Source organism: Melitaea cinxia, chromosome 3 (assembly GCF_905220565.1).
Source record: "Melitaea cinxia chromosome 3, ilMelCinx1.1, whole genome shotgun sequence".
In the NCBI taxonomy this organism is placed as follows: domain Eukaryota; kingdom Metazoa; phylum Arthropoda; class Insecta; order Lepidoptera; family Nymphalidae; genus Melitaea; species Melitaea cinxia.
Window position 1 is genome coordinate 19,264,692 of NC_059396.1, and position 15,131 is coordinate 19,279,822.

Below are 15,131 nucleotides of genomic sequence, written 5' to 3' on the forward strand. Positions count from 1 at the left end.
TACGTTCAGTGCAGTGTTTGTATCACGAATGTTTTCATATAAACACTTCGATAGCTTTTCAAACTAATAAATTCATTTAACACTTTGTTAACTAGTCAACAATTACATTCTTATATGGTTATTATTCCTAGGTGGATTATTTATTTATTATTTACATGTACTCCGCTTTCCTTGTTTCCGTATGTTTGCTATAATTACGTATAATTATTAATAAAATAATATGTCCCAATCGACACTCATATGAAAAAAATATATATATATAATTCAGTAAAAAAATTAAGGACGATACGAGAAGAACGTATTTTTTACTTATTTGATTAGTTAAAAATAGTTTTACATATTATGATATAGTTCGGTGGCACGAACCATTAGTGCGTGAGAGCGGCTCGTTCATGTCCATCTTCTTATAGGTATATAAAAATGAATCGCAAAATGTGTTGCTAAGCGCAAAACTCGAGAACGGTTGGACCGATTTCGCTAATTCTTTTTTTAAAATGTTCCTTGAAGTACGAGGATGGTTCTTACGGAGAGAAAAATTCTAAAAAAAAAAAAAAAAAAAAAATTTAAATTTCCTGAAAAAGTCTAAAAACAACACTTTTCTATACTCCCATACAAAAGATTTGTGATAATACTTAAAAGTCAATTTGAACTTTAATACCATACGATAAAGTTTGTGTTAGGCGATACGAAGTTCGCCGGGTCAGATAGTTTTTTATATAAACAGAATGAACAGATGACATTAAACTCTGAACATAGTTTAACAAAGAGATATTCAATGTTTAGTGTCAGCAAATGTAATAAAAAACTCGATTTGATTGCGTATCAGTAAATAGCATGTTATGCTCATAAATACGTACTTTGTGTAAACGTGATTATATAAAATATAATTATGACCATCGTATATTTATTTATGTTATCGCGTACTAATATTATGAAAACGATTTGATTTTTTGTTTTGGTTTCAAGGAAAAACTAAAAACCCAATTTTAAAAATCCTTAGGCTGTATTTTAATGGCTGAAAATGATAGATAAGTATTGAACGCTGAATTAGATCCTGTATATGTTTCACTAATAGACAAAGAACTTCGTCAAGTCTTTTTCATATAGGAAAGGAAAATTAAGCTTAACCCATAAACTGTTCTTCTTTAAGTTGGCGTATAATTTCCTATCAATTAAAAATAGCAATCATGTGTCAATCATAACCACCGCGATTGATGACTACCTGCTCGCCGAGGGACGTCGGGAGAGACCTTTTAAAATTTGCACCCAGACGAAATACAAATATTCGTACAAAGTGTAGAGTAACCCTTAATACAATGTCTGTCTGGACCAATGACTTTTTAATTTATTAATAATTTTTATTTAAAAATATCCATTGTATCGTTACAAAGAGGTGCTGCAGTTAATAATAATGAACAATAAATGTAAAACAATAAAAAAAAGTTAAAGCATAGTTATATATTTTACGACTGGAATTTCGAAATCCTTACTAGGTACCTTAATACTTACACTCTCAATACTTAAAACTACTGCTTTCAAGCAGTGTTGTGTTCCTGCGGTGAGTAAGGTGACCACAGCTCCTGAGGATTGGGGGTAGGGTCGATACAGCGGTTTCGATGCTTCCTGGTGTTGCAGGCGTCTATAAGCTACGATAATCGCTTGGCGAGGCTTTGCCGACCTAGTTGTATAAAAAATGCCATCAATCACGCAAGTCTCATTCAATTTACCATCAGTAAGATTTGAGTTTTACGCATATATATGTAGCACTTGACAGACACATCGCATTATAACACTGCTACATCTAATATATAAAATTCTCGTGTCGCGGTGTTTGTAGTTAAACTCCTCCGAAATGGCTTGACCGATTCTCATGAAATTTTGTGTGCATATGGGGTAGGTCTGAGAATCGAACGACATCTATTTTTCATACCCCTAAGTTATAAGGGGGGGGGGGGATTGAGAAGGTTATTAAAATATATGGCAAAACAACGTTTGCTGGGTCAGCTAGTAATTATGTAACAAAGTAAAATGTCTTGTAGTATGGATACTTATTATTAGCGACTTCTGTCCGTCCATATTGTTTTACACGTTAAGTAATTAAAACCACATATATTAAAACCTTTTCCGAAACACGCTACATCATAATGGTATAATTAATATTCCAATCGGTTCAGTGGTTTTCGCAGTATAATCGAACAAAATAAATTTAAATGGGACCAATTGGCACACACCACCTTTCGATTAAAAAAAACATTTGTCGAAATCGGTCCACGCGGTCAAAAGTTCTGATGTAACATACATAAAAAAAAAATACAGTCGAATTGAGAACCTCCTCCTTTTTTGGAAGTCGGTTAAAAACCGGCTTTATATATTAGTATAGTCAAAATTCACATTGCATATTTTTTAAATGAATCTAATACGTAGGTCCGCTAATAATCCCAGTTTTCTTTGTGTTGTTTTGTTTTGAAAATGTCAGTAGACTGTCTGGAATGTCCTTTTATAAAGGCCGAAATTTGAATAAAATTATAAAGAAGTATTAAGCAATTTATTCATTGTTTGTTTTGTAAATAATTAACAATAAAATTTAAAGTTACACGTACCTCATAAGAAAGTATATTTTAACTTCGTTTGTTATTAACAAAGTACGAATATTTAGATATAAATACCGCGCATATAAAACGCTTGTGTTATAGAGTGGTAACGTTGCATTTAACTCGAACACGATATAATATTATACCTACCAGTCCACGCCAATTACATAACACTACGGTGATTTGTTGGACGATATCTGTTTAGTATTATACAATATAATGCTTGAGGAAAATTGTCAAAGAGAACTGGTATTGATAAATTATCAATTCATTCTCTTGCCGTTTTTGGATGATCACAAACCGCTTTTATTTATATGATTGGTTGAAATATGTTCAGCATAAACCCTGGGTTTTTATGGCTCATGACACTAAACCTTTAATGTGGGTAATCAAATGTATAAACCATTTAGTATTTCTTATGCGGGTTCTCTCCTCCATCTTTTAAAAAGGTCAAAACGCGTTACAAATGTATCTTTTACATGACATGAGAATGATAATTTTACTGTTTTCTGATTAATATTTTAACTTAATAAGATGATGATAGATTTTGGAATTGAATATTCTCGAATATGTAATATAATGTGACTTGATGAAGATGAATATCACGATATTATGTTGATAACTCTTAAAGAAAGTTGAATTATATTCGCAAGACATAACTACGATTAGAATAGAAAAACGTGGCAACTAAGGTGCTATCGATGTATTTTTCGTAACTCTCTAACGGCCGAACCCAATATTCAGTCTATCTCTTGTTATGTCCTACTAGAGACAGAAATATCTATCTATCATTCATTTTACTGACCCAATAAACTTGTCGACGATAGGCAATCTTATCCTTCAAAGCTATCTATCGACGAGAGGGAGGATAGCTTACCAGAGATAACAGTTCGTATGAAAATGACAGTGTAAGCGTCCCAATAATAATAGAGTTCTATCTGTCAGTAACGTTGGTTATCTTTAGTAACAACAATATCCGATCTATAGTTTTCGGGGGATAACTAAGATTTATTAATTGCAAAAGTATTTTCTTTGCTTAAAATAAAATTAATTTCGAGTGAAAAATAATGGCAGACTCAAGTTCAAGTAGCAGTTCAAGTGATATTGCTCTTTTGCAACAATTAATTGAATAAAAATAATAAGTTTCTTGCGAAATAATACCTACTTTACTCATCTTGTGAATAAAACAAACAATTTGGTGAATGATTGTATAATTTGCAATGATTTGTACAAATATACAAATTCAAACGAAACGACGATTCAATAAAGCGTAATGGCCTCTAGCGTCTTGTCGTGTCGGTGTTAAAACGTTCCGTTACTAGATTTACCATGCATTCCATATTAATAATATCATTTATTATAAATTAAAAAGTCTGTGTAAAAATTAATTTGTCCATATTTTTATAAAACAAGATTACTTTAATATGAATAAAATTTGTATGACAAATTTAAATACTACAAAACATCTATGTAACATAACTGAGGCCGTCTGTGACGCTGCGTATACTGGAATGTAAGGGAGAGCTCAGGTAGCCGGTCTATCTACAGCTAACTGGAGATAGTAGTCCCCTATCCGAATTATTGGGACAACTACAAAGGATAGATAGTTAGTTATTAGCAGTCGATGATAACTACCTATCTCTATCTTTAGATTGAATATTGGGTTCGGCCGTAAGTAGTTAAAACATTATTTATCGCTTCTATTCCAGGCCCGTATAATAGAATCCACGGCGGACAGTGTGACGGTCCGCTCGGTGTCGGAGCCCTGCGAGCTACACGTGCGCCTGGTGCGCGACGGAGTGACGACGATGGAGAGCATGCTGCGGGCGGCGGCGGCGCGCTGGCAGGAGCGGCCCTGTCTCGGGACTCGCGCCGTGCTCAGCGAGGAGGACGAGCCCCAGCCTAATGGACGCGTTTTCAAAAAGGTACGAAACAATACTAGGCACATTGTTCTTTTTCTTTTTCTTTTTGGTACAAAGTTTATTTTAGTTGTCACTCAAACGAAAGAAAACCAACTTCAGTTAAATCGACAAGTACCTATGTATACTACATGACACATGAAGTATAGTTGGTAAACCAGGTAATTAAATACGCACTCTTAGCGATAACTCAAAAAGTACTTGTCCGATCTCGATCAATTTTAAATGTGACCATATGACTATTTACTTCAAATTTGGCACGAATATTATAAGAAGTCGGGTCAACATATAGGCTACAAATTATCACGCTATCACCTACGGGGAACGATTTCTTAAACGCATTCTGTAACAACGCGTAATCTAATGACGAATATTTGAATGTTGTTGTTATTATGTTAATAACCATGTTATAAGCTAGCTTCACACTATAAATAAAGACATTCTGTAGTATATTTAGTATCAGCAATGCACTCGTGCGAAGCCGGGGCGGGTCGCTAGTAAACAATAAAGTTAAAACCAAAACTAAAAAAATTACTTCGTTCAAGTAGGTTTTCAAAACCACATTTGTTTTTCAATGTAGAATCAGCAAATAATTGCCGAGACATCCGCAGTAATGTATAAGTGTACGGCGTGTCGTTACAGTACAAGATGGGCTCGTACTCGTGGCGCTCGTTCGCCGCGGTGGCGGAGGAGGCGCGCCAGTTCGGCGCCGGGCTGCGCGCGCTGGGCTGCGCGCCGCGCGCCAACGTCGTCATGTTCGCCGAGACGCGCGCCGAGTGGATGCTGGCCGCGCACGGCTGCTTCACGCAGAGCATCCCCGGTACCGCGCACACCTCCACACTGCCCCGGCTCACTATAGCCCGGCTCCTATATACACACACTTCAACACTGCCCCGACTCACTATAGCCCAGGTCCTATATACACACTTCAACACTGCTCCGAGTCACTATAGCCCGGGTCCTATATACACACTTCAACACTGCTCCGAGTCACTATAGCTCGGTTCCTATATACACACACCCCAACACTGCCCCGACTCACTGCAGCCCGGCTCCTATATACACACACCCCAACACTGCCCCGAGTCACTATAGCCCGGGTCCTATATACACAGATCCCAACACTGCCCCGAGTCATTATAGCCTGGGTCTTATATACACACAACCCAACACTGCCCTAAGTCACTACAGCTCGGTTCTTATATACATACACACACTGCCCCGAGTCACTATAGCCCGGCTCCTATATATGCTATCATTAACACCCGGGTCACTTATATACGCTAACATTACCACCTGTGTCAGTACATCCCCGCTTTGCTTCAGTCTGTAATATCCGACTGCTGGGCTAGGCCTCTTTCGCCATGTAACCCCCTGCATGGCAAGGCTTTACTAATGTTAAAAAAATATTTCTTAAACAATTCTATAACTTTTTCATAAAATTATATTAATAATATAACATTCCTTCCAGTTGTTACGATCTACGCGACTCTCGGCGACGAAGCTATCGCTCACGGCATCAACGAAACCGAAGTCTCTACCGTCATTACCACGCACGATTTACTGCCAAAGTTCAAGAAGATCCTCGCCAAGACGCCTCGCGTGGAGACTATCATCTTCATGGAGGACCAGTTGAAGACCACGCCGCGAGACGGGTTCAAGGAAGGCATCAAGATCGTCGGCTACAAGGAGGTCTTGGAGTTGGGCAAAACGTCAAAAATTGGTTCGTTTATACATACGATACTTTACAGCAACCATGACCTAATCATGACCTAAACGTCGGGCATCTAAAAAACAGAATAAATCGCGATAAAATCCGAAAAAATTGTTACAGTATTATTATTATAACTTGTACAGAGACAGTGGCGCCAGTGCCCACCGACACGGCGATCATCATGTACACGTCGGGCTCCACGGGCGTGCCGAAGGGCGTGGTCCTGTCGCACCGCAACATGGTGTCCACGCTGAAGGCCTTCGCAGACGCAATGCCCATCGTGCAGGGGGACATGCTCATGGGCTTCCTGCCTCTGGCCCACGTCTTCGAACTACTGGCTGAGAACCTCTGCATCATCGGAGGTCGGTCTACCAAACATTCTACTGCACTTTATTTAAAGGGGAGTGAAGGAGGTAGGGACGTAGGTTTGGCAATGTGGTTGCATTGTTCCTGGTGTTATAGAAGTCCATAGGTTATGTTATCTGCTTACCATCAGACAGAGTATATGCTTGTTTGCCACTTTAGTGATATTAAAAAAAAAGATCTATACCTTATGGAATGTATATAAAATTGTTATGTACTAAGCAAAAATATTTTATGAAGCAAAATATAATATAAAAAATCACAAAACTTTTGATATTTTCAGGTGTCCCAATTGGTTACTCGACCCCACTAACAATGCTGGATACATCAAGCAAAATCATGAAAGGAACAATGGGTGATGCTACTATACTCCGGCCGACTTGTATCACAACTGTACCTGTAAGTTTCCTTTATTAACTTTTAAATTTTGTCGTTAGAAGTCTTTGTTACTACTGTAACAATAAAAACTACACAAACTAATTCCTAAAACCTCCTATCTATCTATATAATTTTGACTTGTTACAAGAAAGTCTAACATAATGTACAATAAACATAAAAATTCAATTTTCTGCCCCCGAACCTCAAAATCATATATGAAGTTAAAACCTACCTACACGCTAAGAACAAAAAATGAAAAAAGTGAAAATACATGGGTCATCTTTCATCATTGACATTATTATGGATCATTTGTGCAAATCGTCTTACTGTTTCCAGTTGATCATGGACCGCATCAGCAAGGGCATCACGGACAAGGTGTCCCGCAGCGGGCCCATGGCCAGCGCGTTCTTCAAGTGGGCCTACGCGTACAAGCAGGCCTGGCAACGACGCGGCTACGACACACCGCTGCTGGACTTCGTCGTTAGTACTGAACTCATTTAAACTATTGTTATATTAAATCGAAGAAGAAGGCATTTACAATTAATAAGTGAGAATATAAATGCTACACGGTCAGCTCGTGCGTGCTATGGGCGCCGCCATATTGGCTTTAGCGCCACGGTGCGACATGCGATAGATGAACGCAATAATTTGGGGCTATAGAATAAAAGTTTCACTTTACTAACTACAATTCTGCCAATTTGGTGTCGTGACTTGCGGGAGTAAATGTAACGTGTCGTCTAGACTAGTTAAGTCGATGTGCACGCGCAGTTCAGTCAGTGAGGGATATGCACAGGTGTTCAAGAAGGTGCGCGCGCTGCTGGGCGGGCGCGTGCGGCTGATGATCTCGGGCGGCGCGCCGCTGGCGCCCGACACGCACACGCAGGTGCGCCTGTGCCTGTGCTGCGACGTGGTGGCCGGCTACGGGCTCACCGAGACCACCTCCTGCGCCACCGTCATGGACCCGCTCGACAGGTGCTCCACTCGTACCGCTCTCTCGTCTATAAACACGCACACGCAGGTGCGCCTGTGCCTGTGCTGCGACGTGGTGGCCGGCTACGGGCTCACCGAGACCACCTCCTGCGCCACCGTCATGGACCCGCTCGACAGGTGCTCCACTCGTACCGCTCTCTCGTCTATAAACACGCACACGCAGGTGCGCCTGTGCCTGTGCTGCGACGTGGTGGCCGGCTACGGGCTCACCGAGACCACCTCCTGCGCCACCGTCATGGACCCGCTCGACAGGTGCTCCACTCGTACCGCTCTCTCGTCTATAAAAATACTTACTATTCACACTTAAATCACATCTAGTCCTCCGTTTATACGACTAGTAACAGAAAACGCATTTACCAGCTAACTCCTCGAGTCAAGTGTGCGTAAAGAAGTTTTACTTGAAAAACTTCGAGTGTAATTAAAACGTATGAATCCGGCAGATCGACGGGTCGCGTGGGTGCACCCACCACGAGCACGGACATCAAGCTGGTCAACTGGGAGGAGGGCAACTATCGCGTCGACAACAAACCCTTCCCACAGGTAACAATTTATCTATAATCTCGAAGTTTTGAGTAAATATTTTTTAGTTTTTAATTTTTTTTTTCTTTGTGCAAGTGATTAGTTAAGAAAAAGTAAAAAATATTTTAATTTAAACGATGATATGTAACGTTTCAGGGTGAGGTGGTGATCGGCGGCGCCAGCGTGGCGGAGGGCTACTACAAGAACCCGCAGAAGACTCGCGAGGAGTTCCTGGACGTGGCCGGCGAGCGCTGGTTCCGCTCCGGCGACATCGCCGAGCTGCACCACGACGGCTGCATCAAGATCATCGACCGCAAGAAGGACCTCGTCAAGCTGCAGGCCGGCGAGTACGTGTCGCTGGGCAAGGTGGAGGCCGAGCTGAAGACGTGCCCCATCGTGGAGAACATCTGCGTGTACGGCGACAGCTCCAAGACGTACACCGTGGCGCTGCTCGTGCCCAACCCGCGCCACCTGGCCGAGCTGGCGGCGCGCGCCGGCCTGCCCGCGCTGCCCTTCGAGCGCCTGTGCCGCGAGCCCGCCGCCGAGCAGGCCGTGCTGCGCGAGCTGGCCGAGCACGCGCGCAAGTGTGAGTACCCGCGCGCTACCTGTGTACTGTACCCCGCGCACTACCTGTACACTGTACACTTGGGGCGCCTGCCGCGAGCCCGCCGCCGAGCAGGCCGTGCTGCGCGAGCTGGCCGAGCACGCGCGCAAGTGTGAGTACCCGCGCGCTACCTGTGTACTGTACCCCGCGCACTACCTGTACACTGTACACTTGGGGCGCCTGCCGCGAGCCCGCCGCCGAGCAGGCCGTGCTGCGCGAGCTGGCCGAGCACGCGCGCAAGTGTGAGTACCCGCGCGCTACCTGTGTACTGTACCCCGCGCACTACCTGTACACTGTACACTTGGGGCGCCTGCCGCGAGCCCGCCGCCGAGCAGGCCGTGCTGCGCGAGCTGGCCGAGCACGCGCGCAAGTGTGAGTACCCGCGCGCTACCTGTGTACTGTACCCCGCGCACTACCTGTACACTGTACACTTGGGGCGCCTGCCGCGAGCCCGCCGCCGAGCAGGCCGTGCTGCGCGAGCTGGCCGAGCACGCGCGCAAGTGTGAGTACCCGCGCGCTACCTGTGTACTGTACCCCGCGCACTACCTGTACACTGTACACTTGGGGCGCCTGCCGCGAGCCCGCCGCCGAGCAGGCCGTGCTGCGCGAGCTGGCCGAGCACGCGCGCAAGTGTGAGTACCCGCGCGCTACCTGTGTACTGTACCCCGCGCACTACCTGTACACTGTACACTTGGGGCGCCTGCCGCGAGCCCGCCGCCGAGCAGGCCGTGCTGCGCGAGCTGGCCGAGCACGCGCGCAAGTGTGAGTACCCGCGCGCTACCTGTGTACTGTACCCCGCGCACTACCTGTACACTGTACACTTGGGGCGCCTGCCGCGAGCCCGCCGCCGAGCAGGCCGTGCTGCGCGAGCTGGCCGAGCACGCGCGCAAGTGTGAGTACCCGCGCGCTACCTGTGTACTGCACACTTGGGGCAATTGTGCCGCGAGCCCGCTTTCACACATGCACACACACACACACACACACGCACACGTACACGTACGCACGCACGCACGCACGCACGCACACGCGCACGCATAAGTCATGTGTTACATAACATTTAGGGAGGGATTGCATAAAAAAAACATTACCTCCTGTTACACGGGGGGACAAATTTATATAGTTTTTAATATTTAGATTGTCGAAAAATTTATATACTTTCGTAATACTCGACTACCCTCATATCACTCTAGAAACCCTAATAAAACACTTCAAAATATTTTTATGATAAATATACGATATATAACTAACAAGTATATTTTGTGTCTAGGTGGACTTGAAAAGTTCGAAGTGCCGGCGGCGGTGAAGCTGTGCACGGAGGTGTGGTCGCCAGACATGGGGCTGGTGACGGCCGCCTTCAAGATCAAGCGGAAAGACATTCAGGAGCGCTACAAGGAGGACATCAAGCGCATGTACGCCTCGTGAGCCGAGCGCCGCTAGGGCTGCCGCGCTACCGAGAGATGACAGAAATATACGCATACGATAAATAACGTTTTAAATGAAATTTTACTCGGAAGTATTCAGTAACTTCCATTTCACCAAATGCGGATCCTCAAAAGGTTCGTCCAATGTGAATAGGTGACGGCAGCCCTAGACAAAGCAATGAAACCTCTTAACATTTGCACGATTGCCTCCTGGCGTCCGAGCGACAGGGGCGACTACTTGTATATCGAGCGCATCACACGTAACAGAGAAATTGTATAGAGGAATTATCGTATTGCCAAATTTATATCGAAGATCGTATACTAGAGATACCGTTTCGATCGTCTGTAATTTATTAGGAGCGAACTCTACGCCGTTTCCGTTTAGAGTTTCAATTCGTTAAATTGTATAAGTCCTGTACATATTTATTTATAATTAATGAAATTGTAGTTTGTATATTCGTGTAAATTTAAACGCGAGATCGCGGCCGATCTGTCGGTACACGTCGCTTCTCGTCGAAATTTATAAAAAAATGTTATAGATTAATATTAATTATAGATCTGATGTCGATTGGAGGAACACAAGTGAGAGTAGATTTCATGTGGAGTGACGTTGCGCTGTGGACCGGATTCGCCCTTGATTACCGTGCAGGGTGTGAGCCTGACGTGCGTATGGCGTGTCATGTCCACAGACATGTCACGTGTCATTCTATGTCATGTCACATGTAATTCTATGTCATGTCACATGTCATGCCATGTCATGTCACATGTCATTCCATGTCATGTCACATGTCCGCAGACACTTCCGCGACTCGCACTTGTATAAATAAATCTTTTGACCTTGTTAGGCTAAGTTATCGTTTTAGTACTTAGGGGATGGGGAATATGAAACTGTTGTAATAATTCCGAAATAATGCTTTTATTTTTATTATAATTTCGTCCGCGGCGAATCATCAGCATAATTTAACGAACGGTTTTAGTTCGTGAGCGAGGTGTCGCATGTAGCTATTTGTATAGAGTTAACGGTGAGTCGGTGTTTGGTATGTGAAATTTTGTTGAGTACCTATTGTTATTTTGTACCTAAAACTTGTCGACTGCGACTGCGCGGCGACTTCGAGTTGCCATTAACGTACCGACAGTCTCAAAGATCGTTTCTACGATCAACGTAATAGAATACAAAAATAATCTGACGACTTTCTTAACGTAAATGGCTTTTTAAAATGTTTCAAAAAATGTCGCCTCCGAATGTTTATTTGAAGCGCAGTCAGAACCTGATATTAAGCATTTTAATTGAAACGCTTGACGCATTTCGCCGGGCATTTATACCTCATTAATCCGTTGAATACTCTACGTGTTATATATTAATATAATCAAATGAAATGCTTGAAAGTTATCTTAAAGTAACGTAAAGCTACATTTAAAGATAACGACCGAGGAAATATTAATAAATGATATTATTGTATTGAGAATATAAATTTCACTATATCTCGTGTGAAGGTATACTATGTGTGTTACCGTGACGGTAGCTTAATATTTTTCGATGTAATCGTTTTGAATAAATAAAATTGGATGTTTCATAATATAAGTAGAAATCATTTGCTCAGTTCATTTTTACGTTTGAAATTCATTAAAGTTTCAACTAAAGAACATTTTTGTATTATTTATTCAATAAATGTTTATAAAATCCGTGTTGTTTGAATTCACCTGAATTAAAAAAAAGAAAAAAAAACAGAAAAAGGATTGAAATAGTTCTTTTGAGCTTTTGTACTCAGTGCTTTGTACGAAGTCTAATCTGATGAAAAAAAAACTAACGTCTAACGTACGTAAAATAAAGTCTAATCTGATTTAAAAACACTAGAGATTAGTGCCCGTCGATTTATGGGGTTCTTGGGGGTGGGGGGCGGAGGGGGAGAGCGGGATATCCCCTGGTACCACTCTCACCATGCGGAATCCCATGGTTATGGAGAAATTATGGAGATATCCAAGGTTAAAGTGTTGATGTTAGAAAAAGAATTTAGAGCTATTATAATACCTTCGAGCTTCATGTCTGACACCACCTTAGCTTCGGTGCTGCGGGAAGTGCACTCGTACTCCATTCTGCAGCTTTCACACGTTATTTTCGAACAGGAGTACGTAAAAACCAGGAGTACGTAAAAAAAACAGGAGTACGTAAAAAAACAGGAGTAAGTAAAAAAAACAGGAGTAAGTAAAAAAACAGGAGTACGCAAAAACAGGAGTACGCAAAAACCAGGAGTACGTAAAAACGATCTCGACTGAAAGAGCAACAAACGATAACTGACAGATAGACGCTTTTAAACAAAATGGCTTCACTTAGCGTTCAGTAACAAGCGTTGTGGTGTATTTTTTTGTGCACTGTAGGACAAATTAGGATATATAATCTATACGAATAAATCATCAATAATAATAATAATGAATAAACGCTTCACACTCAACGAGGAGGATTATCTCTTGTGTTGGGGGTCCGGAAACACAATACACAAGCACAATTCCCAGACCACGACAAACATCTATGTGGCCGATACAAACGTCTGTCGTGAGTGGGGATCGAACCCGCGACCGCCAGTGCAACAGCCAGTGCTATAACCGCTACGCCAACGCGTCGTCAGACAAATTAGAATGACATATTCTATACAAATAAATAAAATTGAAGTGTCTGTTTGTAATATTAAAAATTTAAAATAACCGCTTTTTACTAAATACATATGGATGTATATATGGTACATATACCAAAATGACATTTTTAAAAATTTTGTCTGTCTGCCTGTCTGTTTGTTCCGGCTAATCTCCGAAACAGCTGGATTGATTTGGACGGGCCTTTCACTAGCAGATAGCTAATGTAGTAAGGAGTAACGTAGGCTATTTTTTTTAACCGACTTCCAAAAAAGGAGGAGGTTCTCAATTCGACTGTATTTTTTTTTATGTATGTTACATCAGAACTTTTGACCGCGTAGACCGATTTCGACAAATTTTGTTTTAATCGAAAGGTGCTGTGTGCCAATTGGTCCCATTTAAATTTATTTGAGATCTAACAACTACTTTTCGAGTTATATCTAATAATGCGTTTTTACTTGACGCTTTTTTCTTCGACCTACGTTGTATTATACCGCATAACTTTCTACTGGATGTACCGATTTTGATAATTCTTTTTTTGTTGGAAAGGGGATATCCGTACTTTGGTACCATGATAAGGAAACCAGGATCTGATGATGGAATCCCAGAGAAATCGAGGGAAACTCTCAAAAATCCGCAATAACTTTTTACTGGGTGTACCGATTTTGATAATTTTTAATTTAATCGAAAGCTGATGTTTATCATGTGGTCACATATAAATTTTATTGAGATCTGATAATTACTTTTTGAGTAATCTTTGATAACGCGTAGTTGCTTGACTATTTTTTCGTCGATCTACGTTGTATTACTTGTCGATGTAATTGAAGTCGGTTTTTTTTTTCGTTTGCGAGCAAACACAATTATTTGAAATTCTATATTTTACACCACAAAGAGTTTATTGAAAGATGTAATACAGAAATATGTTAATTTAAATGTAATTAAATAAAAAAATGCGTTTCGACGTAAAAGGTCTGGAAATAATTATTTATCAGTGTCTTGTTCTTCTATGTATGAAATAATTGTCTCTTTGTTGTTATATTAAGAAAATAAATGTTAATATACTTATTTATTTATTTTCATTTTCTTTTATTAAGATGTAAGAATATAAAATAAATTACTAATAATAAGATGCCACATAAACTCGTTCGAGTTTTACCGGAATCAGTATTGTCGACAGTATCACTAGGTAATTAGGTACATAATATACATCATTTTATTTTCAAAGCATTTATTAATTGCTGTGTGGCTACGGCACTAAAGAATTTAGCCACCCCCTCTCTTCCCGTGGGTGTCGTAAGAGGCGACTAAGGGATAACAAGGTTCCATAACCACCTTGGAACTTAAAAAGCCGACCGATGGCGGGATAACCATCCAACTGCTGGCTTTGAAATACACAGGCCGAAGACGGGCAGCAGCGTCTTCGGTGCGACAAAGCCAGTACTGCGGTCACCAACCCGCCTGCCCAGCGTGGTGACTATGGGCAAAACACATGAGTTCACGTTATTTTTGGCGTAAACTTGTGGAGGCCTATGTCCAGCAGTGGACTGTATAGACTGTAATGTTATTTATTAATTATATAATAGTCGTCACACATCAATCGGTTAAACGCTGTATGCCGATTGACCGACCAACCAGTTTAATTCAGTCAATTTTTTATTTAAATTTGTTATACAATGTTATTGTATATTATTAATAAAATAGTTTTTAAGATATCTTTTTATGTTTTATGCTGCTAAAGATTCCCGTAAAGCCAAAGGAAGTTCTTTTATAAGATGTGGTATTATTGAGCTTAATTTTCTTTTACCGTACAAGTTATTGTATTTAGGTAACAGTAACATATAGTAACTATTTTGTCAGGTGACTAGATTGTTGGGGTTTAAATTCTTAAATATTTTTAAGGAGTCGTTGAAAAATTCCTCACTTAATAAGGTGAGCTTAATCTTATCATGTATAGATATTACTTGCGACCCGCCCCGGCTTCGCACGGGTGCAATGCTGATACTA

General features: G+C 41.5%; 1 protein-coding gene across 1 annotated transcript in view; it reads left to right on the plus strand.

Moving 5' to 3' along the window:
- LOC123669652 (long-chain-fatty-acid--CoA ligase 4) overlaps window positions 1-10,647 on the plus strand; it is a 60,559-nt gene extending 49,912 nt beyond the window's left edge. Inside the window, exons 4-13 of the mRNA XM_045603248.1 lie at window positions 4,301-4,516; window positions 5,153-5,330; window positions 5,982-6,233; window positions 6,368-6,586; window positions 6,871-6,986; window positions 7,302-7,445; window positions 7,759-7,937; window positions 8,396-8,495; window positions 8,631-9,060; window positions 10,346-10,647. Coding sequence (XP_045459204.1) covers window positions 4,301-4,516; window positions 5,153-5,330; window positions 5,982-6,233; window positions 6,368-6,586; window positions 6,871-6,986; window positions 7,302-7,445; window positions 7,759-7,937; window positions 8,396-8,495; window positions 8,631-9,060; window positions 10,346-10,500 — 1,989 coding nt within the window. The 3' untranslated portion in view covers window positions 10,501-10,647. The remainder of the gene's footprint in view (window positions 1-4,300; window positions 4,517-5,152; window positions 5,331-5,981; window positions 6,234-6,367; window positions 6,587-6,870; window positions 6,987-7,301; window positions 7,446-7,758; window positions 7,938-8,395; window positions 8,496-8,630; window positions 9,061-10,345) is intronic.
- Window positions 10,648-15,131: the final 4,484 nt, after the last annotated feature.